The 23,656-nt window shown below is 41.1% G+C and overlaps 1 protein-coding gene across 2 annotated transcripts in view; it reads right to left on the bottom strand.

Annotated features, from left to right (window-relative positions):
- LOC143961416 (acetylcholine receptor subunit epsilon-like) overlaps positions 1–23,656 on the bottom strand; it is a 93,495-nt gene that overhangs the window by 35,274 nt on the left and 34,565 nt on the right. For both annotated transcript variants that reach the window (XM_077470697.1, XM_077470698.1), the window contains exon 4: positions 19,149–19,258. In XM_077470697.1, the coding sequence (XP_077326823.1) occupies positions 19,149–19,258 (110 nt within the window). The remainder of the gene's footprint in view (positions 1–19,148; positions 19,259–23,656) is intronic.

Raw genomic sequence — 23,656 nt, 5'->3', positions numbered from 1 at the left:
GGTGCCTTGCTCTATATAATCTGAATTGTGGGTGCAATTTCATTTTAGACGATTGAATTGACCTTTTGGAATACTAGTAATCCACCTCGGGTGGTGGCAACTTTGGAAATGTAGATACGAGTTTCCTGCAGTGGGTTTGATGTGGTTTCTTGCGTAAATGCTTTTGTCAGTATGGCAAAGTTCAAGATCCAAGAAGGGTAAACTATCCGAAATGAATTCGAAAGAAAAAGATAGACCCAGATTATTGGCGTTACAATGGGATACGAAGTCATCTATGGGTGGTCCGGTACTGTCCCATATGATGATAATATCGTCTATGTAACGGCCTATGTAAATTATGTGTTCTGTATAGGGATTGTTGTTCCAGATGTATAGATGTTCCCAGAGGCCCATTGCCAGATTTGCATAGCTAGGTGCAAAATTAGCGCCCATAGCTGTCCCTTGGATTTGTAGATGGAATTTTTTATTGAAGGAAAAGTAATTGTGAGTAAGGCAGAAATTTGTGGAGTCTAGGATGAACTCTGCTTGCGCAGTTTTTAGGGATGGGTCTAGGGCTAGAAAATGTTTTACTGCTCGAAGGCCAACATCATGGGGGATTGATGTATATAGAGAATTGACATCCAAAGAAACCCACTGATAGGTGGGCTCCCAGGGGTAGGTTTTTAGAATGTCTAGCAAATGTGTACCATCACGTATGTAGGTTTGAAGATTTTGTGCCAAAGGTTGCAAGAAATGATCAATATAGATGGAAAAAGAGCTGGTTATACTTTCCATTGCAGCTACAATAGGTCTACCTGGGGGATTTTCTGAATTTTTGTGTATTTTCGGGAGATGATAGAAGTATGGGGTGTTCTAATATGTTTTGGATAAGAAGGAAGCTTCTACTTTCGTGATAATTTGATCCCTAAGGGCTTGCTTTATAAGTGCTTCAGCTTCTAGAGAGAAGAGGGGGAGTGGGTCACTTTTTAAGGGTTTGTATGTATTTTTATCAGAAAGTAGTCTGTTGGCTTCGTTTATATAATCATCGTAATTCTGAATTACTACACCACCCCCTTTGTCTGCTGTTTTAATGACAATGGAGTTGTTTTTTGTTAAGTTCTGGAGGGCCCGAGTTTCTTGGGGAGTGAGGTTTTTACGACGCTGTAGGGAAGAGGTGGGGGTAGATTTACAAAGACGTTTTATATCTGCATATACAACCTGGTAGAAACTTTGTATGTATGGGCCTTTGGTCTGGCTGGGGTTGAATATGGATTTTGGCCTAAATGGGGTGTGCTTCACTGGGGGGAAATCTAACTGATAATGTGTAACATAGGTAGTAGTGGCAGGGTCTTCATTCATATTGTATAATTCTTCCAAAATGGCTAAGCAAGGATCATCTTGATCTGCATTTGTTGTACACAGGGGGGAAATATTATTAACACTGGATTTTGTAGTATTGTTGGGATTTTCTTTATTGGATTTGATATTGAAGAAGCGTTCTACTGTAAGATTTCGTACAAATTTATTTAGATACACAAATAAAGTAAAAGGGTTGGGATTTGTGGTAGGTGCAAAATTGAGTCCTTTAACAGGGAGATCTCATCTGGAACCAGGGTATGTGAGGAGAGGTTGTAAATTTTTATAGTTTCTTTGGGTTTTGTTTCTTCTACCCCCTCTTCTGCCTCGTCTAGTTTTCTTTTTTGTGCAGGTTGAGGGGTTAGGACTAAAAAAGACTGATCATCAGTTAGTGTGGAGAAGTCGAGAGGATGGTTACTAAGTAATTGGGAATGGGTTTTTTGCTGAACAACTGTAATGTTATCGTCCTGTGTACCTTGGAGAGATTGTTCTGTAGGGGGTTGTGGGGTTGTTATGCTTGAAGTAACCTGATTGTTCTTTTTTGTGTGTCCTGTAGGGATGCTTTTATCTCTAATAGAATTATTTTTGTTTCCGTTTTTATTTAGGTTGGGAATGTTTACTGAATTGTTGTCAGCTGCACTGTCAGTAGGAGTCGTGGTGTATTTTTTATTCTGTGTGATTTGGATATTTCTTTTTGGTTTTCTGTACCGTTTAGGTTTTGGTTGTAAAATGTGGGAGCTATTTTCCCTTGTGGGCTCTGAGCAGTGGACTAATCTGTGCTCGGTTGATTGGTTGTTCTGTTTTGAGTGTGGATGTTGAGAGGGGTGTGCGACTGGGTGATATGTTTTGAAGGGCCGAAAAGAAGGAGGGAATTGGATCTGCATTAGGAGCACTGGGGCAGAGTTTTTGGTTTTCCACTGGAAGACCCTTTTACTGTTATAGTCATCTACATCTCGTCTCATTTTTTGAAGTTTTATCTTTATCAGTTTTTCTTCATCTAGTTTTGTTTTTCTTTTTAGTATATCTAACCATGCACTATCTATTGTTTTTATTATCCTTTTTTTATATATATTTATAAATAAAACTTTTTATTCTCCACAAAATGCCATCCTTTAAAAGGCTTTCATACTAAAAACTCTCTACAAACAATGTCTTACACATAGGTACACATATATCCTGTCACACAGCCAGCCTCTAACACACAGCCTATCAACACCAGGCTCTGGCCGCAATAACCCCACCCCACAGAGGGGAGGTACCCTAGCCATTCTGACCAATCAACACCGCCCTTGCCCTATTTGACCACTTCCAACATGGTGGTCGATATGCCTGAGGAAGGAGAACGCATGCTCCGAACGCATGCAACGACGTCATCACAGCGCGACCCTGTATGACCAACTAGCTGACCTCCGTGACGCTGCGACACCGGGCCGGAGACGCTGGGAACCACCGGCGCCACCGGACGGGAACCAACAGCAAAAAGAGGACCGCCTCTCCCCGGGAGCCCTGTGATGTCCCCCACAAACTTCTTTTCCACGTAAACGTGATGTGCCTGAACCATTCTGACAGAGAGTGAGTGTATTACTTTACAATTAAATACCTGTGATCTGAAATACTGCACTTAGGTTGGCGCTGTTTTTTGTCTTCTGTTTGTATATCTCTTAAAGGAACAGACGGATCCCTACCCCAGAACAGTCGGGTCTATTGGGGGTAATCAACAGAAGCATGTTGTGGGATGTCGAACGCCCTGTGACCGGGACCCCTCACGGGGCTACCCCGGTCCTGGAAATAAGAACAGACCACACGGTCCTCACAAACTCCTCTCCTAAACACGTGACCTCAACATCTTAAGTACCCCTTCCCAGACTCCTCAGCGGGGCCCGGCACACCCACCCATTAATTCCTAGAAGGCTGATACCTAAAACATCCAACCAGGCCTGGTTCTGGCTTGCCATGTGCACCTCACTGTTCACATGACCAAGCAGAACTTCTAACACAGCCCAGCCAAACTGATGTCAAGGTTAACCTACATAATTAACCCTCAGAACCCCTACTGTTCTAAGGCAAAAACTAAATTTACACATGAATGACACGTCCAAAATGTCATCTGCTACATTATAAATATATAAAAGCAATGGTACTACTCACAAATGAGCATATATACAGGCTTTTCTCATCAATCGGACTTCATCCCTTAGCACCTGCAGGCAAGACCTGATGACAGGAGGATCAGATGGTACTCCAAACGGCTGACTCATTTCAGGGGCATACCCTTTTCTTCAGAGCCTAGGTCGGTGCGCCGTCTTTTTTTCCCTTTTTTTTCTTCTAGTTGTATGAACCATTGTACCGAGGAGGGCTGCAAGATCATAGACTTTGCCTTTACCAGAGAGTGGATCACACCACCCGTGTATAGCAAAACCCCGGAGCGCAGGAGATTATTATTGTTTTGTAACCCTAACACTAACCATACTTGTAACCCTAACACTAACCCTAGGGCCAGCCCTTGCTCAAATAAGTTCTAGTCTGTATGCTCCTCTTTTCTGCTCATAGCCATAGACTAACTATCCTGCACATAAAGATACTAGTGCCAAGAACCCACCACTAGAAACTCCTGCTGTTACTTATCCTCTTCTTCCACTGAAGATCTATGGTTGCTCTTGGACAATCAGAGCTCTCCTCAGAAAAACAAGCGTGAGACATTTGCTCATTCTTGAACCCACTGAGATTCACCATGGTCTTCAGTGTGAATCAGTCAATGAATAAAAGCAGAGCACTTGTGACTTACAATTTCTGCTCTTCTGGCTGTTCACCTCAAGATTTGCTAGCAAAATGGTAAACCCCTAAATCTGGCAACAAATGCTTTTGATGGTCCGAGGCACTCATGGTTGCCACCAAGGCAAGGCCCTATCGCAGCTTTTCAACCTTTTTAAACACAGAACAACCATTAAAAGAAATGTTCAGATCTCAGCGAACCTTATCGATAATTACCATATCTATAGCTCACGGTACATTAGTGTGGTGTGGCAGTGGGCAGAATGTTGCTGACATTGGTGGTTATTGGCAGAATGCCCTTCGCTTTGATGGCCATTGGGAAGAATGTCCCACATTGTTCGTCAGGGAGAAGAACACGCCTTACATTGGTGGCCATTGGGAAGAATGTCCCTGACATTGGTGGTTATTGACAAAATGCCTCTCCCTTACATCGGCGGCGAGTAGGAATAATGCCCCTTACATTGGCGGCCAGTGGGAAGAAAGCTCCTTACATTGGTGGTCAGTGGGAAGAATGCCCCTTACAGTGGTGGTTAGTGGGAAGAATGTCCCTGTGTTATGATATCAAGTGCTTGTATCCTGTAGACTGAGCAGATATGTGTGAATCTGCACAAAGAACATCAGACTAGACCAGGATAAATTCACCTTACGTTTTAAATTTACATCTTTACACTTATTATTTTTTCTACTAGGAGCCTGCAAAGCATTGCACCCATGATCAGAAGATTGCAGGTGCAATGCAGGTCTCTTGCAGACTGTGAATGTAAGCTGTACCCTATACAGGCAGGGAGTTACACAATGACAGGAAGAAAAAATGCACTACCTAGAGCAGTGTTTCTCAACTCCAGTCCTCAAGGCACCCCAACATGTTTTCAGGATTTCCCTCATGTGAAACGGCTGTGGTAATTACTAACTCTAATGTAAAAATGCATAAAAAGTAAAGGAGAAGGCCTTCAAAAAATACAAGGTTGAGGGATCATCATCAGCATTCAGATTTTATAAAGAATGCAACAATAAATGTAAGGGTGCAATTAGGGCAGCTAAGATAGAACACGAAAGTCACATAGCACAGGAGAGCAAAAAAAAAAAATCCCAAGAAATTCTTTAAGTGTGTAAACAGTAAAAAAGGGAGGACAGACCATATTGGCCCCATAAATGAGGAAGGACATCTGGTTACAAAGGATGGGGAGATGGCGAAGGTATTGAATTTATTCTTCTCCTCAGTCTACACGAGGGAATCAGGGGGCTTCAATAACCAAAATTGCAGTGTTTATCCTTATGACACATGACAGGAAGCACCTCCATGGTTAACAGAGAACAGGATTAAAATTAGATTTGGGAAACTTAATATTAATAAATCACCGGGGCCAGGTGGCTTGCACCCGAGGGTACTTAGGAACTCAGTCAAGTAATTGCCAGACCATTGTTCCTAATTTTTACTAACAGTCTACTGACTGGAATGGTACCAGCTGATTGGAGAAAAGCCATTGTAGCACCAATATTTAAAAAGTGTCCAAAATACATCCCTGGGAATTATAGACCAGTTATCCTAACATCAATAGTATGCAAGCTCTTGGAGGGGAGGGGATCATAAGGAACTATATACAAGATTTTAGTAATGAGAACAGTATCATTAGCAGTAATTAGCATGGATTCATGAACATTTGTTCTTGCCAAACCAATATATTAACCTTCTATGAGGAAGTGAGTTGCCATCTAGATAAAGGAAGGCCCTTAGACATGGTGTATCTGGATTTTGCAAAAGCATTTGACACAGTTCACCATAAATATATACTGTACAAAATAAGGTCTGTTGGCATGGATCATAGGGTGAGTACATGGATTGAAACCTGGCTACAAGGGTGAGTTCAGAGGGTGGTGATAAATGGGGAGAACTCAGAATGGTCAGGGGTTGGTAGTGGGGTTGGCAGTGGGCATGTTAGGGTCTCAAGAATTGAAATAGGCCGTCAGTACTTCAGGTGTGATCAATTTTCAGATATTGGCACCATAGCTTGTGGACTCTATAACTTTCACAAAGACCAAATAATATCCACCAATTTGTACTTATTTTTACCAAAGATATGTAGTAGTATAAATTTTGGCCAAAATTTATGAAGAAAAAATTACTAATCTGCTAAATTTTATAACAGAAACAAAGAAAATTTCATTTTTTTACAGAATTTTCTGTATTTTTTCTTTTATAGCACAAAAAATAAAAAACCCAGCGGTGATTAAATACCACCAAAAGAAAGCTCCATTTGTGTGAAAAAAAAGGACAAAAATTTCATATAGGTCCAGTGTTGCATGACTGAGTAATTGTCATTCAAAATGTGAGAGCACCGAAAGCTGAAAATTGGTCTGGTTATTAAGGGTGTTTAAGTGCCCAGTGGTCAAGTGGTTAAAGGACGGCATTTTGTGGAGAATAAAATTTTTTATTTATAAATATATATAAAAAAAAAAGGATAATAAAAACAATAAATATGGATTTTAATGTCGCGAGAACAAATGGGAAAAAATAAAAAATATATTTTTAAAAACAAAAGGATTTTGGCAAAGGAAAATAAAAATGTAAAAATAAAATAAAAATAAAAAATGTGAGAAAGAGCCTCCAAGAATGTATTTCTTTGTGGGATATACAAAGATTGATAATCTAAAATTTTTTTTTTATATTTTAGAAAGAAAAAAGGAAAACAAAAAGATTATATATGAAATATGAATGGAAAATGATGTTAATAATTGATTTAATTGGTAATGGTAAAAAATTGATTGATAATGGTAAAAAATTGAAATACACATATATGTATATATATGGGAGAAAAGAGGCACTTTTGATAGTAAACAAATGATGGATAATAAATAGGACCAGGTGATATATATATAAAAAAATGTTGAATGAAAATATATGAAAATAAAGTTGGTGAAAATAAGAATAAAAATAAAAATAAAATTAGGATGAAAGGGGGGAGGGGGAAAATATACACTCATGTGCATAAACAAGGAAAAGAAAAAAAAAGAAAAAAAGAAAAAGAGAAATAGAGAATGTATGGAATACATGCCTGGGATATATACTGTGTGCTTCAGTGCGCTCCTACATACAGGCATCTGCGCATGTACACGTGTGCACACCTGTATAGAATCAGATATGAAATATGGACAGGAGGTTCTAAAAAAGCACGTCGATCTTAATTATGTTTTATCCAAATGGATGTGTGACTCTGCGTCAAGGGGGGGGGGGAACCAGAAAACAGAATGACGAACTGATGGGGGGGGGCAGGTGGGGCCATAAGGGGACAAGGAAAGGGACGGGAGATGTGATAAGAAGGTATGGTGAACGAAGATTATGTATCTCTCGTAGTGGCATCCCAGGTTACACAACTGAGTTTATTTCTATTCGTTGAGGCCTCCAGGCGTAAGGGTGTCTAGCGTGTATATCCAGAAGGTTTCTCTCTCGCAGAGACGTTTAAAACGCTCTGCGAGGGAGAAAGATCCAGGTACCTGTTCAATGGCCCATACCTGCATGCCCTCAGTGGAACCTTGGTGATGTTCCTTAAAATGTCCTGGGATGGTTAGATTGGAGTCTCCTTCCACCGATCTGCGATGCTCACCGAACCTCTTTCTCAGGGTTCGAGTGGTACATCCAATGTAGAGTAGATTGCAGGGGCAACGGATCGCATATACTACGAATTCTGAAGAGCAGTTGTAGAATTCTTTAAGTTGATATGTATTGCCCTTAGTGGTGAAGGATTTTTGACGATAGTGAATGAATTTACAGGTCAAACACTTCAGTTTTTTACATTGATACATGCCCTTCAGGGTAAGAAACGTCCTGGGTGGTCTAGATTTGTTGTTAGTTGTTTTCAGTTTACTCGGGGCGATGAAACTTTTTACATTTCGGGCTCTATGGTATGTGATCCTGGGGGTATTTGTTATGGAGGTTTTTAGTAAGGGGTCTTCCAGAAAGATACCCCAATGGTTTTGGAAAATCCTTTCCATTTTTTTATGTTGAGAGTGATATTGGGTGATAAATCTGGTGATATGAGTTTGGGAATGGGCAGTCTGTTTGTTCGGTATGGTTTCGTGTTGCTGGGGTAAGTCATGGGGTGTTTCTGACTGGGTGTCCAGGAATTTGGCAAAGGCTTCCTACTAGGGTGGAGGGATAGCCTTTGTCCTCAAATTTTCTTTTAAACAGGGTGCCTTGCTCTATATAATCTGAATTGTGGGTGCAATTTCATTTTAGACGATTGAATTGACCTTTTGGAATACTAGTAATCCACCTCGGGTGGTGGCAACTTTGGAAATGTAGATACGAGTTTCCTGCAGTGGGTTTGATGTGGTTTCTTGCGTAAATGCTTTTGTCAGTATGGCAAAGTTCAAGATCCAAGAAGGGTAAACTATCCGAAATGAATTCGAAAGAAAAAGATAGACCCAGATTATTGGCGTTACAATGGGATACGAAGTCATCTATGGGTGGTCCGGTACTGTCCCATATGATGATAATATCGTCTATGTAACGGCCTATGTAAATTATGTGTTCTGTATAGGGATTGTTGTTCCAGATGTATAGATGTTCCCAGAGGCCCATTGCCAGATTTGCATAGCTAGGTGCAAAATTAGCGCCCATAGCTGTCCCTTGGATTTGTAGATGGAATTTTTTATTGAAGGAAAAGTAATTGTGAGTAAGGCAGAAATTTGTGGAGTCTAGGATGAACTCTGCTTGCGCAGTTTTTAGGGATGGGTCTAGGGCTAGAAAATGTTTTACTGCTCGAAGGCCAACATCATGGGGGATTGATGTATATAGAGAATTGACATCCAAAGAAACCCACTGATAGGTGGGCTCCCAGGGGTAGGTTTTTAGAATGTCTAGCAAATGTGTACCATCACGTATGTAGGTTTGAAGATTTTGTGCCAAAGGTTGCAAGAAATGATCAATATAGATGGAAAAAGAGCTGGTTATACTTTCCATTGCAGCTACAATAGGTCTACCTGGGGGATTTTCTGAATTTTTGTGTATTTTCGGGAGATGATAGAAGTATGGGGTGTTCTAATATGTTTTGGATAAGAAGGAAGCTTCTACTTTCGTGATAATTTGATCCCTAAGGGCTTGCTTTATAAGTGCTTCAGCTTCTAGAGAGAAGAGGGGGAGTGGGTCACTTTTTAAGGGTTTGTATGTATTTTTATCAGAAAGTAGTCTGTTGGCTTCGTTTATATAATCATCGTAATTCTGAATTACTACACCACCCCCTTTGTCTGCTGTTTTAATGACAATGGAGTTGTTTTTTGTTAAGTTCTGGAGGGCCCGAGTTTCTTGGGGAGTGAGGTTTTTACGACGCTGTAGGGAAGAGGTGGGGGTAGATTTACAAAGACGTTTTATATCTGCATATACAACCTGGTAGAAACTTTGTATGTATGGGCCTTTGGTCTGGCTGGGGTTGAATATGGATTTTGGCCTAAATGGGGTGTGCTTCACTGGGGGGAAATCTAACTGATAATGTGTAACATAGGTAGTAGTGGCAGGGTCTTCATTCATATTGTATAATTCTTCCAAAATGGCTAAGCAAGGATCATCTTGATCTGCATTTGTTGTACACAGGGGGGAAATATTATTAACACTGGATTTTGTAGTATTGTTGGGATTTTCTTTATTGGATTTGATATTGAAGAAGCGTTCTACTGTAAGATTTCGTACAAATTTATTTAGATACACAAATAAAGTAAAAGGGTTGGGATTTGTGGTAGGTGCAAAATTGAGTCCTTTAACAGGGAGATCTCATCTGGAACCAGGGTATGTGAGGAGAGGTTGTAAATTTTTATAGTTTCTTTGGGTTTTGTTTCTTCTACCCCCTCTTCTGCCTCGTCTAGTTTTCTTTTTTGTGCAGGTTGAGGGGTTAGGACTAAAAAAGACTGATCATCAGTTAGTGTGGAGAAGTCGAGAGGATGGTTACTAAGTAATTGGGAATGGGTTTTTTGCTGAACAACTGTAATGTTATCGTCCTGTGTACCTTGGAGAGATTGTTCTGTAGGGGGTTGTGGGGTTGTTATGCTTGAAGTAACCTGATTGTTCTTTTTTGTGTGTCCTGTAGGGATGCTTTTATCTCTAATAGAATTATTTTTGTTTCCGTTTTTATTTAGGTTGGGAATGTTTACTGAATTGTTGTCAGCTGCACTGTCAGTAGGAGTCGTGGTGTATTTTTTATTCTGTGTGATTTGGATATTTCTTTTTGGTTTTCTGTACCGTTTAGGTTTTGGTTGTAAAATGTGGGAGCTATTTTCCCTTGTGGGCTCTGAGCAGTGGACTAATCTGTGCTCGGTTGATTGGTTGTTCTGTTTTGAGTGTGGATGTTGAGAGGGGTGTGCGACTGGGTGATATGTTTTGAAGGGCCGAAAAGAAGGAGGGAATTGGATCTGCATTAGGAGCACTGGGGCAGAGTTTTTGGTTTTCCACTGGAAGACCCTTTTATTGTTATAGTCATCTACATCTCGTCTCATTTTTTGAAGTTTTATCTTTATCAGTTTTTCTTCATCTAGTTTTGTTTTTCTTTTTAGTATATCTAACCATGCACTATCTATTGTTTTTATTATCCTTTTTTTATATATATTTATAAATAAAACTTTTTATTCTCCACAAAATGCCATCCTTTAAAAGGCTTTCATACTAAAAACTCTCTACAAACAATGTCTTACACATAGGTACACATATATCCTGTCACACAGCCAGCCTCTAACACACAGCCTATCAACACCAGGCTCTGGCCGCAATAACCCCACCCCACAGAGGGGAGGTACCCTAGCCATTCTGACCAATCAACACCGCCCTTGCCCTATTTGACCACTTCCAACATGGTGGTCGATATGCCTGAGGAAGGAGAACGCATGCTCCGAACGCATGCAACGACGTCATCACAGCGCGACCCTGTATGACCAACTAGCTGACCTCCGTGACGCTGCGACACCGGGCCGGAGACGCTGGGAACCACCGGCGCCACCGGACGGGAACCAACAGCAAAAAGAGGACCGCCTCTCCCCGGGAGCCCTGTGATGTCCCCCACAAACTTCTTTTCCACGTAAACGTGATGTGCCTGAACCATTCTGACAGAGAGTGAGTGTATTACTTTACAATTAAATACCTGTGATCTGAAATACTGCACTTAGGTTGGCGCTGTTTTTTGTCTTCTGTTTGTATATCTCTTAAAGGAACAGACGGATCCCTACCCCAGAACAGTCGGGTCTATTGGGGGTAATCAACAGAAGCATGTTGTGGGATGTCGAACGCCCTGTGACCGGGACCCCTCACGGGGCTACCCCGGTCCTGGAAATAAGAACAGACCACACGGTCCTCACAAACTCCTCTCCTAAACACGTGACCTCAACATCTTAAGTACCCCTTCCCAGACTCCTCAGCGGGGCCCGGCACACCCACCCATTAATTCCTAGAAGGCTGATACCTAAAACATCCAACCAGGCCTGGTTCTGGCTTGCCATGTGCACCTCACTGTTCACATGACCAAGCAGAACTTCTAACACAGCCCAGCCAAACTGATGTCAAGGTTAACCTACATAATTAACCCTCAGAACCCCTACTGTTCTAAGGCAAAAACTAAATTTACACATGAATGACACGTCCAAAATGTCATCTGCTACATTATAAATATATAAAAGCAATGGTACTACTCACAAATGAGCATATATACAGGCTTTTCTCATCAATCGGACTTCATCCCTTAGCACCTGCAGGCAAGACCTGATGACAGGAAGATCAGATGGTACTCCAAACGGCTGACTCATTTCAGGGGCATACCCTTTTCTTCAGAGCCTAGGTCGGTGCGCCGTCTTTTTTTCCCTTTTTTTTCTTCTAGTTGTATGAACCATTGTACCGAGGAGGGCTGCAAGATCATAGACTTTGCCTTTACCAGAGAGTGGATCACACCACCCGTGTATAGCAAAACCCCGGAGCGCAGGAGATTATTATTGTTTTGTAACCCTAACACTAACCATACTTGTAACCCTAACACTAACCCTAGGGCCAGCCCTTGCTCAAATAAGTTCTAGTCTGTATGCTCCTCTTTTCTGCTCATAGCCATAGACTAACTATCCTGCACATAAAGATACTAGTGCCAAGAACCCACCACTAGAAACTCCTGCTGTTACTTATCCTCTTCTTCCACTGAAGATCTATGGTTGCTCTTGGACAATCAGAGCTCTCCTCAGAAAAACAAGCGTGAGACATTTGCTCATTCTTGAACCCACTGAGATTCACCATGGTCTTCAGTGTGAATCAGTCAATGAATAAAAGCAGAGCACTTGTGACTTACAATTTCTGCTCTTCTGGCTGTTCACCTCAAGATTTGCTAGCAAAATGGTAAACCCCTAAATCTGGCAACAAATGCTTTTGATGGTCCGAGGCACTCATGGTTGCCACCAAGGCAAGGCCCTATCGCAGCTTTTCAACCTTTTTAAACACAGAACAACCATTAAAAGAAATGTTCAGATCTCAGCGAACCTTATCGATAATTACCATATCTATAGCTCAGGCTGCGTACACACGCGCGGACTGTTGGCCCAACTTTGTCCGTCCAACAGTTTGAGCGAACAGTCCGCTCAAACTTAGCATGGACGGACATGGCCACACACGACGGACGAACAGTTTGCTGAAACCGTGCGCGATGACGTGAACGGCACGTACGACGGGACGAAAAATACGACGTCCTATACACTGCAATGCAACCTTCCGACGTGGAAATCCTTTCTGAGCATGCGCGAGACTTAGTTGGCCGAACAAGCCTACACACGAGCGAACAGTCCGCTGAAACAAGGTTTCAGCGGACAGTTTTTCGGAATTTCCGTAAGACCTTGTTCGGCCAACTGTCCGCTGAAACTGTCCGCTGAAGCCCCACACACGAGCGGACTGTCCGCCCAAACACTGTTCAGCGGACAAGGTTGGGCGAACAGTCCGCGCGTGTGTACGCGGCCTCACGGTACATTAGTGTGGTGTGGCAGTGGGCAGAATGTTGCTGACATTGGTGGTTATTGGCAGAATGCCCTTCGCTTTGATGGCCATTGGGAAGAATGTCCCACATTGTTCGTCAGGGAGAAGAACACGCCTTACATTGGTGGCCATTGGGAAGAATGTCCCTGACATTGGTGGTTATTGACAAAATGCCTCTCCCTTACATCGGCGGCGAGTAGGAATAATGCCCCTTACATTGGCGGCCAGTGGGAAGAAAGCTCCTTACATTGGTGGTCAGTGGGAAGAATGCCCCTTACAGTGGTGGTTAGTGGGAAGAATGTCCCTGTGTTATGATATCAAGTGCTTGTATCCTGTAGACTGAGCAGATATGTGTGAATCTGCACAAAGAACATCAGACTAGACCAGGATAAATTCACCTTACGTTTTAAATTTACATCTTTACACTTATTATTTTTTCTACTAGGAGCCTGCAAAGCATTGCACCCATGATCAGAAGATTGCAGGTGCAATGCAGGTCTCTTGCAGACTGTGAATGTAAGCTGTACCCTATACAGGCAGGGAGTTACACAATGACAGGAAGAAAAAATGCACTACCTAGAGCAGTGTTTCTCAACTCCAGTCCTCAAGGCACCCCAACAGGTCATGTTTTCAGGATTTCCCTCATGTGAAACGGCTGTGGTAATTACTAACTCTAATGTAAAAATGCATAAAAAGTAAAGGAGAAGGCCTTCAAAAAATACAAGGTTGAGGGATCATCATCAGCATTCAGATTTTATAAAGAATGCAACAAGAAATGTAAGGGTGCAATTAGGGCAGCTAAGATAGAACACGAAAGTCACATAGCACAGGAGAGCAAAAAAAAAAATCCCAAGAAATTCTTTAAGTGTGTAAACAGTAAAAAAGGGAGGACAGACCATATTGGCCCCATAAATGAGGAAGGACATCTGGTTACAAAGGATGGGGAGATGGCGAAGGTATTGAATTTATTCTTCTCCTCAGTCTACACGAGGGAATCAGGGGGCTTCAATAACCAAAATTGCAGTGTTTATCCTTATGACACATGACAGGAAGCACCTCCATGGTTAACAGAGAACAGGATTAGAATTAGATTTGGGAAACTTAATATTAATAAATCACCGGGGCCAGGTGGCTTGCACCCGAGGGTACTTAGGAACTCAGTCAAGTAATTGCCAGACCATTGTTCCTAATTTTTACTAACAGTCTACTGACTGGAATGGTACCAGCTGATTGGAGAAAAGCCATTGTAGCACCAATATTTAAAAAGTGTCCAAAATACATCCCTGGGAATTATAGACCAGTTATCCTAACATCAATAGTATGCAAGCTCTTGGAGGGGAGGGGATCATAAGGAACTATATACAAGATTTTAGTAATGAGAACAGTATCATTAGCAGTAATTAGCATGGATTCATGAACATTTGTTCTTGCCAAACCAATATATTAACCTTCTATGAGGAAGTGAGTTGCCATCTAGATAAAGGAAGGCCCTTAGACATGGTGTATCTGGATTTTGCAAAAGCATTTGACACAGTTCACCATAAATATATACTGTACAAAATAAGGTCTGTTGGCATGGATCATAGGGTGAGTACATGGATTGAAACCTGGCTACAAGGGTGAGTTCAGAGGGTGGTGATAAATGGGGAGAACTCAGAATGGTCAGGGGTTGGTAGTGGTGTCCCCCAGGGTTCTGTGCTGGGACCAATCCTATTTATTTTGTTCATAAAGGACCTGGAGGATGGGGTAAACAGTTCAATCTCTGTATTTGTGGACAATACTAAGCTTAAGCAGGGCAATAACTTATCCTCGCAGGATGTGGAAACTTTGCAAAAAGATCTGAAAAATGAATGGGGTGGGCAACTACATGGCAAATGAGGTTTAATGAAGAAAAATAATGCATTTGGGTGGCAAAAATATGCAATCTATACACTGGGGGGAGAACCTCTGGGGGAATCTAGGATGAAAAAGGACTGGGGGTCCTAGTAGGTGATACCATTGCTGAGCCTAACAAAGCAAACAGGATATTGGCATGCATTAAAAAGGGAATCAACTCCAGAGATAAAACGATAATTCTCCCGCTCTACAAGACTCTGGTCCGGCCACACCTAGAGTATGCTGTCCAGTTCTGGGCACCATTCCTCAGGAAGGATGTACTGGAAATGGAGTGAGTAAAAAGAAGGACAAAAAAAGCCAATAAAGGGTCTGGAAGGTATTAGTTATGAAGAAAGGTTGCGAGCACTGAACTTATTCAATATGGAGAAGAGGCACTTGAGAGGGTATATGATTTCAATTTGTAAATACCGTACTGGTGACCCCACAATAGGGATAAAACTTTTTTTGTGGAAGGGAGTTTGACAAGACACGTGGCCACTCATTAAAATTAGAAGAAAAGAGGTTTAACCTTAAACTACGTAGAGGGTTCTTTACTGTAAGAGCTGCAAGGATGTGGAATTCCCTTCCACAGACGGTGGTCTCAGCGAGGGGTATTGATAGTTTCAAAAAACTATTAGATAAGCACCTGAACGACCACAACATACAGGGATATACAATGTAATACTGACATATAATCAGACACATAGGTTGGACTTGATGGACATGTGTCTTTTTCAACCTCACCTACTAAGTAAATATGTAACTATTAATCAGCTGCTGACAATACCAATAATGTCTAGTTCTGGGCACCGGTCCTCAGAAAGGATGTACTGGAAATGGAGCGAGTACAGAGAAGGGCAACAAAGCTAATAAAGAGACTGGAAGATATTAGTAATGAAGAAAGGTTGAGAGCATTGAACTTATTCGCTCTGGAGAATTTTAATGAGTGGCCACTCATTAAAATTAGAATAAAAGAGGATTAACCTTAATTATGTAGAGGGCTCTTTACTGAAAGAGCAGCAAAGATGTGGAATTCCCTTCCACAGGCGGTGGTCTTAGCGTGGAGCATCGATAGTTTAAAAAACCTATTAGATAAGCACCTAAATGACCACAATATACAGGGATATACAGTGTAATACTGACATATAATCACACACATAGGTTGGACTTGTGTCTTTTTGTCAACCTCACCTACTTTGTAACTATACTATGTATCTATGAAACGTATCAAATTACCTGTGCAAAATAATGGAAAGCCTAGAAGCATGACCTGTTGGGGTGTCTTGAGGACTGGAGTTGAGAACCACTGACCTAGAGCACTCAACAGCGCCCTGGTAGTTCATTGAGACTTGTAGTTCTCCCATTCAGAGAACTCTGTGAATGAATGACCGGGTGGGTCCTGGCGGAGCCCTGCATGGCTGCAATTTTTAAAAATTGTCACAAAGGTGAAAGTATCCTTTAATGAAAGTAAATTTGATTCATTTATTCATTTGAAACAACACAAGTGAGAAGAACAACAATAAATACAAACATCCAAATATACAAAAGAATATAAAACTTGGCTCAACTATACAAAAGTGAACCTAATCCCTAAAAAAAAATTACCTAACTAACTAGCTAACTAGTACAGATGGCAGAATAAATAGGGCAGAGCAGGATCAATCTGAGGAGCAAGGAATGGGCCAGAATGGGGAGCAGGAACAAGCAAGGGAAAACAAGCAAAACACTGAGGCACTGTGGAATGTTAGAGGAGTGGCTAAATACCCTCCCAGTAGCCAGCATCGGGTCGGAACTACGTTGTAATTGCTGGGATCTGCTGGCTACTGGGAGTCACCTACTCTTGGACACTTTTCAGATCCAGGAACCAAAACCAGCCACCGATGCTACTAGCAGGGGATCTAGTTCATGACACCCTGTCATTAGTGGTCAGGTGGCAAAATGCCCCTTATGTTGATGGCAAGTGGAAGAAATGTCCATTTTAGTGTTGTTCAGGGGAAATAATATCCCTGACATTGTTGGCCAGTGGAAAGAATCTCCTTCCCACTGATGGCCAGTGGGAATAATGTTCCTGACATTGATCATCAGTGGGAAGAATGTCCCTGACCTTAGTGGGCAGTGGGAAGAATGTCTCTGACATTGGGGACCAGTGGAAGTGATGTTCCTTACATTGTTGGCCAATGGGAAGAATATCTTTAACAGTGGTGGACAGTAGGAAGAATGCTCCTTAAATTATGGGTTGGTGGGAAGAATGCCCCTCTTACAGATAGCTAAAAAGACAATTGGTGTCAGTGGTAACTAAGGATGAGCCGAACACCCCCCCGGTTCGGTTCGCACCAGAACCTGCGAACAGTCCTAAACTTCATGTGAACTTTAGAACCCTATTAAAGTCTATGGGACTCGAGTGTTCAAAATCGAAAGTGCTAATTTTAAAGGCTAATATGCAAGTTATTGTCTTAAAAAGTGTTTGAGGACCTGGGTCCTGCCCCAGGGGACAAGTATCAATGCAAAAAAAGTTTTAAAAACGTCAGTTTTTTCGGGAGCAGTGATTTTAATAATGCTTAAAGTGAAACAGTAAAAGTATAATATTCCTTTAAATTTCGTACCTGGGGGGTGTCTATAGTATGCCTGTAAAGGGGTGCATGTTCCCTGTGCTTAGAACTGTCCCTGCACAAAGTGTCATTTCTGCAGGAAAAAAAGTCATTTACAATCATTTGCGGCTACAATGAATTGTAGGCTCTCCGTAATACAGAGAAGTCATTGATAAAAAAAAAAAAAAAGTGTGGGGTTCCCCCAAATTCAATTACTGGGCCCTTCAGGTATGGTATGGATATTAAGGGGAACTCCACGGCAAATTTAAAAAAAAGAATGGAAAGGGGGTCCCCCTAAAAATCCATCCCAGACCCTTTATCCGAGCACACAACCTGGCAGACTGCAGGAAAAGAGGGGGGACGAGAGAGCGCCCCCCCCTGAACCATACCAGGCCACATGCCCTCAACATTGGGAGGATGCTTTGGGGGTCTGTGACCCCTCAAAGCATCATGTCCCCATGTTGATGGGGACAAGGGCCTCATCCCCACAACCCTGTCCGGTGGTTGTGGGGGTCTGCGGGGTGCTCTCTCGTCCCCCTCTTTTCCTGTGGTCTGCCAGGTTGCGTGCTCAGATAAAGGGTCTGGTATGGAATTTTAGGGGGACCCCCATGCCATTTTTTTTTAAATTTGGCGTGGAGTTCCCCTTAAAATCCTTACCAGATCTGAAGGGTCTGGTATGGATATTTAGGGGGAACCCCACGTCAATTTTTTTTTTAAGTTTGACGCGGGGTTCCCCTTAATATCCATACCAGACCTGAAGGGCCTGGTAATTGAATTTGGGGGAACCCCCCCACTTTTTTTATTTTTTTTTATCAATGACTTCTATGTATTATGGGGAGCCGACAATTCATTATAGCTGCGAGTGATTTTAAATGACTTTTTTTCCTGCAGAAATTACACTTTGTGCAGGAACAGTTCTTAGCACAGGAAACATGCACCCCTTTACAGGCATACTATAGGCACCCAGCAGTTACGAAATTTAAAGGAATATTACACTTTTATTGTTTCATTTTAAGCATTATTAAAATCACTGCTCCCGAAAAAACTTCAGTTTTTAAAACTTTTTTTTGCATTGATACATGTCCCCTGGGGCAGGACCCAGGTTCCCAAATACTTTTTAGGACAATAACTTGCATATTAGCCTTTAAAATTAGCACTTTAGATTTCTCCTATAGACTTGTACAGGGTGTTCCGCGGCTTTTCGAATTTTCCCGCGAACACCCCAAATTGTTCACTGTTCGCCGAACAGGCGATCAGGCAATGTTCGAGTCGAACATGAGTTTCGACTCGAAGCTCATCCCTAGTGGTAACTTACCTGAGAGGAAGAAATTGCTCATTGCTCAAGGAACCCCTAACAACCGTAGGGTTCCACTGAACTCTGATTGAGAACTTCCACCTTACAGGGTTGAGTCCACAACTAACAAGCAGCCTTGGTGGCATTCCTCGTTTTTTTTTTCTGGAGCCAGTGTTTGCTATTGGCTTTTCAGTAAATCTGAAAATAAATCTGGAAGCCAAAGCAGACAGCCTGTCCTGAAGGACCTTCTGCTGAACATTTTGAGAACCAAGTTGCTTTGGAAGACCTTTTTATTTTTACTTACTTGTTTTCCAAAACGATGTCAGGCAACCAGACCATGTCAGGTGAAACCCGTAATACTTGTATCCCGCCATATTCTGATTCATTCCACGTGAGGCGGTAGTCATCCCATTCCTAGGACAAATCAAGATATTTGATACTTCTGGAAAATACTGCAAACTGTGCGACAATCAGGTATGATGCACGGAAGGTCCAAGGGTCAGAGCATACTGAAAGGACTGAGAGAAGCAATGGTGCCCTTATAGTAATTAAACATTTTGAGTAAGGATTGCCTGAAATAAATTCTGACGTTACCTGGACATTTTTATGCACTTGCTGTTTAGTGTTTTGATGTTGGTATTCCATACGCAGGTTGGAGATTCACTGTCAAATAGATATTGGTGTTTAAAGAGTAACTACACCCCCCTCTGGGTGATCTATGTTCATTGCAAGCATTTTAACAAACTTTGTTGCAGATCCCTACCTTTTGTTATTCTGAAGAAATCCCTGTGTTTGTGTCCATGTGCCCAATTAATCTGTATGGAAGTAGTTTTATAATTACCATTCTGCTGCTGCACCTGCAGAGCTCTAATGAGGAAAGTTGCAAGGGTCTGCGTCCCTTTAGACGTGATTTCCCTTTTGGAGTATCTCACCAAAAATGAAATTTTTGCTGCAGGGGATGCTAAAAATCGGACTCATATCAGTGTAGACTGGGAAAATCAGTGAATCAATCACGCAAGCAGGAAATTACATTTCTAAGGGGCGTTCTGTACAACTTTTGTGCACGGAACGCCTCCAGGCGGCCATATTGCATTTTACAGAAAATGACAGCAGCTGCAGAATCAAAAGGAAAGATAATTTTTCATAACATTCAATTACAATATGAGTTGTGTTACAATTGTATACACTATTAAAAAAATATATTTTTTTTATTTGCTATTTTTTTTTCCATGAAAGTGGAGATACCCTTTAATGCATGTGTAATAATGCTCTTCTTTACCCTTTTCTCTGATTATAGATCTAGGTTTGTCCCAAGCATGTTTTTATTCACTTACTGTTGATCGACTGTCTGTCTACCTCTGCTGGAAATCTATTTAAAGCATCAACGATTTTTTTGGTAAAATAATATTTTCTAAAGTTAGTGTTAAACTTTCCCTCTGCTAGCTTGATGTCATGTCTCCGTGTTCCTGAGCTCAGCTTTATATTGAACATACTGCCCTACTTACCTTACCTACCTTAAACCTCATTCATACCATTTATATATTTAAAGGTTGAAATTGTGTCCCCCTATCATTTTTTTTGCTAGGAAATTACTTAGAAGTTGAACCCCTAAACATTATACATTTTTTTTTTTTAGCAGAGACCCTATAGAATAAAATGGCGATCGTTGGAATTTTTTATGTCATGATATTTGCAATTTTTTATGTCACTTTGCATTTTAATGAATTAAAAAAAGAAAACAAAAAACACAATATATACCCCAATTTTTTTTCATAATGGGAATGAAGATGTTACGCCGAGTACATAGATACCTAGCATGTCATGCTTTAAAAATTGTGCACACTCCTGGAATGGTGACGTAGGCAATGTTTTAAACGCCTTTACAGGTAGGGATGGGCCGAACACCCCCCCTGTTCGGTTTACATCCAGAACATGCGAACAGGCAAAAAATTACCATTAAAGGCTATGGGACACGAACAAAAGTGCTAATTTTAAAGGTTAATATGCAAGTTATTGTCATAAAAAGTGTTTGGGGACTCGGGTCCTGCCCCAGGGGACCTGTATCAATGCAAAAAAAGGATTACAAACAGCCATTTTTTTCAGGAGCAGTGATTTTAATAATGCCTAAAGTGAAACAATAAAAGTGAAATATTACAAAAATATATAGTATACCGTATCCGTACCCTAATTACCCCGCATATACTATATTGACAGCGCTAAAACAAAAAAGGGGAAATAATCAAAAAATAAAATATAATAAATATATAGAGGATAAAATATAATAAATATATGGAGGATAATAACTCAGTGTCTAAAAAAAGTCACTAGCAAGTGTCCATAATATCTCCAAACATATATGACTCAATATTCAATTGAGCTATCACACTTTGGAAAAAAGTTCAGAAAAGCAGATCCATCTCCGAAGAAGAAAACACCAGTGTGCGAAGGGTCTGACGGCCGGTGACACCCCTTATGGTAATTCACTCACCAGAACCCAAAGGGTTAACAGGCACTTCACTACGGCTGCAGAAGTAGTCCCACTAGTGTCCCTCCGGAAAATCGTCTTATCATAACACCATAGGTTCCTCTCTCTCGGGCTCCCTGCTCTCTCACCGATAAGAGTTCACTTAATTCTCATTCACAGCTCCAGATCCACATATAGAAAACAATAAAATATAGATTCCATAGTGCAACACAGCTTTATTCATTAAAAACACTCATGCGCTTAAAATCATACGTACACAATGTGCACAGCAAAATGTCACATTTAAAATGTCACTTGCAGCGATAACGAGGTGGTCTCACCGCAGTCCTGAGCGCGTTTGGTCGAATACTGCCTCAGCTTCCACGGCGGGTCCCGGGTAACCACTCCGAATAGCCTGCTCTGGTGACGTATAGCTGCCTGGTCACGCCCATACGCGTTTCGTCATCACGTCTTCGTCCGTGGGCGTGGCCAGGCAACGCAGCTAGTCAATTTAAATACCTTGCGGGGCGGGAAGCCAGATCAAAATAACGCCCACGTCCGGCCCCCTCTCCTCGCATTCGATGTGACAATGTAATGACATCGCCGTATAAGCGATCGTCATAACAACGGCCTGCTAAAAATCACTATCTAGCTTAAGGGGAAGGAAATGAAGAAAACCTTCTGCTTTGTTTATTGTTACATGATTAGGTCCCGCCGTGCAAGCCATCAGCATACCGGCCAGGATACTAATAACAAAACCTTATCCTTATTGCCTATCTAAAATACCTGTATGCCTACCCCATCACCTATATTAGTTTAAACAGGGCATATCATTACTATGATATAACAAATCCGGGGCATACTGCTGTAGATATTATGAGTCTACACTAAACCATATTACAATATGCCAAAGTCACCTATGTGCAAACTATAAGTGATCAAAATTATCATTCACTGATCGACCAATAAGCACAAAATCCCAATTATCCAGTCTAGATGACAGAGGTGAGAAAAAATGAAAATGAAAATAAAATAATATGATAGAAAGAAAATATAAGACAAATAAATAAAATAAAAAATAAAAATAAATAAAAATAAAATTAAAAATGAAAATAAATATAAAAATAAATATGAAAATAAAATAAAAATAAAAATAAAAATAAAAATAAAAATAAAAATAAAAATAAAATACACTCAAACTCAAATCCCAACTGTTCTATAATAGATAAAATCAGTAATCACTAATAAAGCAGTTAATATCTAACTCTATGTTCAAACCAAAAGGACTCAAAGTATTTGTACGGAAAATCCATTCCGTTTCTCGCTTGGATATCTCCCGGACTAGGTTGCTGCCCTTCCAATCAGGAAAGATCCTATCCACTCCCCAAAACTTGAGTCCAGTTGGGTCCCTACCATGTTCACGTCTAAAATGTAGGGAAACACTATGCTCTTTATAACCGATGGAGATGTTATAAATATGTTCTGCTATCCTGGTGCATAGCTTTCTTTTAGTACGTCCTACATACATAAGCCCGCATGGGCACTGAAGGACATATACTACATGCGTGGTAACACATGTAATGAATTGATCGATTTTGAAATTTTGTCCATTACCAGTGGAGGTGAACTGGACCAACCCTCTTAGATGATTACAAACTGATTTGCAAGCCCGGCAGTTGCGACAGGCATAAAAGCCAGCTCTATCCCAAAACATAAGCGGTTTAGAGGGAGGATCCAGTACCTTTTTAACTAATTTATCCCCAAAGGAGGAGTTCCGCCTATATATAAACCTAGGTCTATCCGGAATGACGTCCCTGAGAGTCTTATCCAATTTAAGAATATTCCAATATTTTTGGATAATACCCTCCACCTCTTTATATTGAGTATGTAGAGTACTAATAAAACTCCATTCCTGTGTGTTTCCAGTTTTATTTTCTTTGGGTCGTAAACATTGTTCCTGAGGAACCCGAAGAACCCGTTGTAACTCTTGGTCCAAAATCTCAGCTGGGTAACCCTTTTCAACAAATTTGTCTCTAACTAGGGACACTTGTGTCAGGTAATCAACATCAGAAGTACAGTTTCTCCTCACACGGAGAAACTGTCCCTTTGGAATCCCCCTTAACCAAAGGGGGTGATGACCACTATGAATGGGGATAAAACTGTTTCTGTCCGTGGGTTTGAAAAACACCTTTGTGGATAGGTTAGTCCTCTCTCTCATTACTGTTACATCGAGAAAATTAATAGTTTGTTTACTCCAACTGAACTCTAATTTAATATTGTTGTTATTATTATTTAAACTATCGGAGAAGCTCATCAAGGAATCCTCAGTGCCCTGCCAAATGAAAAAC

This window comes from Lithobates pipiens, unplaced genomic scaffold (genome assembly GCF_037356315.1).
Source record: "Lithobates pipiens isolate NorthernLeopardFrog02 unplaced genomic scaffold, aLitPip1_a1.2 Scaffold_8, whole genome shotgun sequence".
Classification (NCBI taxonomy): domain Eukaryota; kingdom Metazoa; phylum Chordata; class Amphibia; order Anura; family Ranidae; genus Lithobates; species Lithobates pipiens.
Note: the sequence above shows the minus strand (reverse complement) of the source record. Positions and strands in the feature narration are given on the sequence as shown.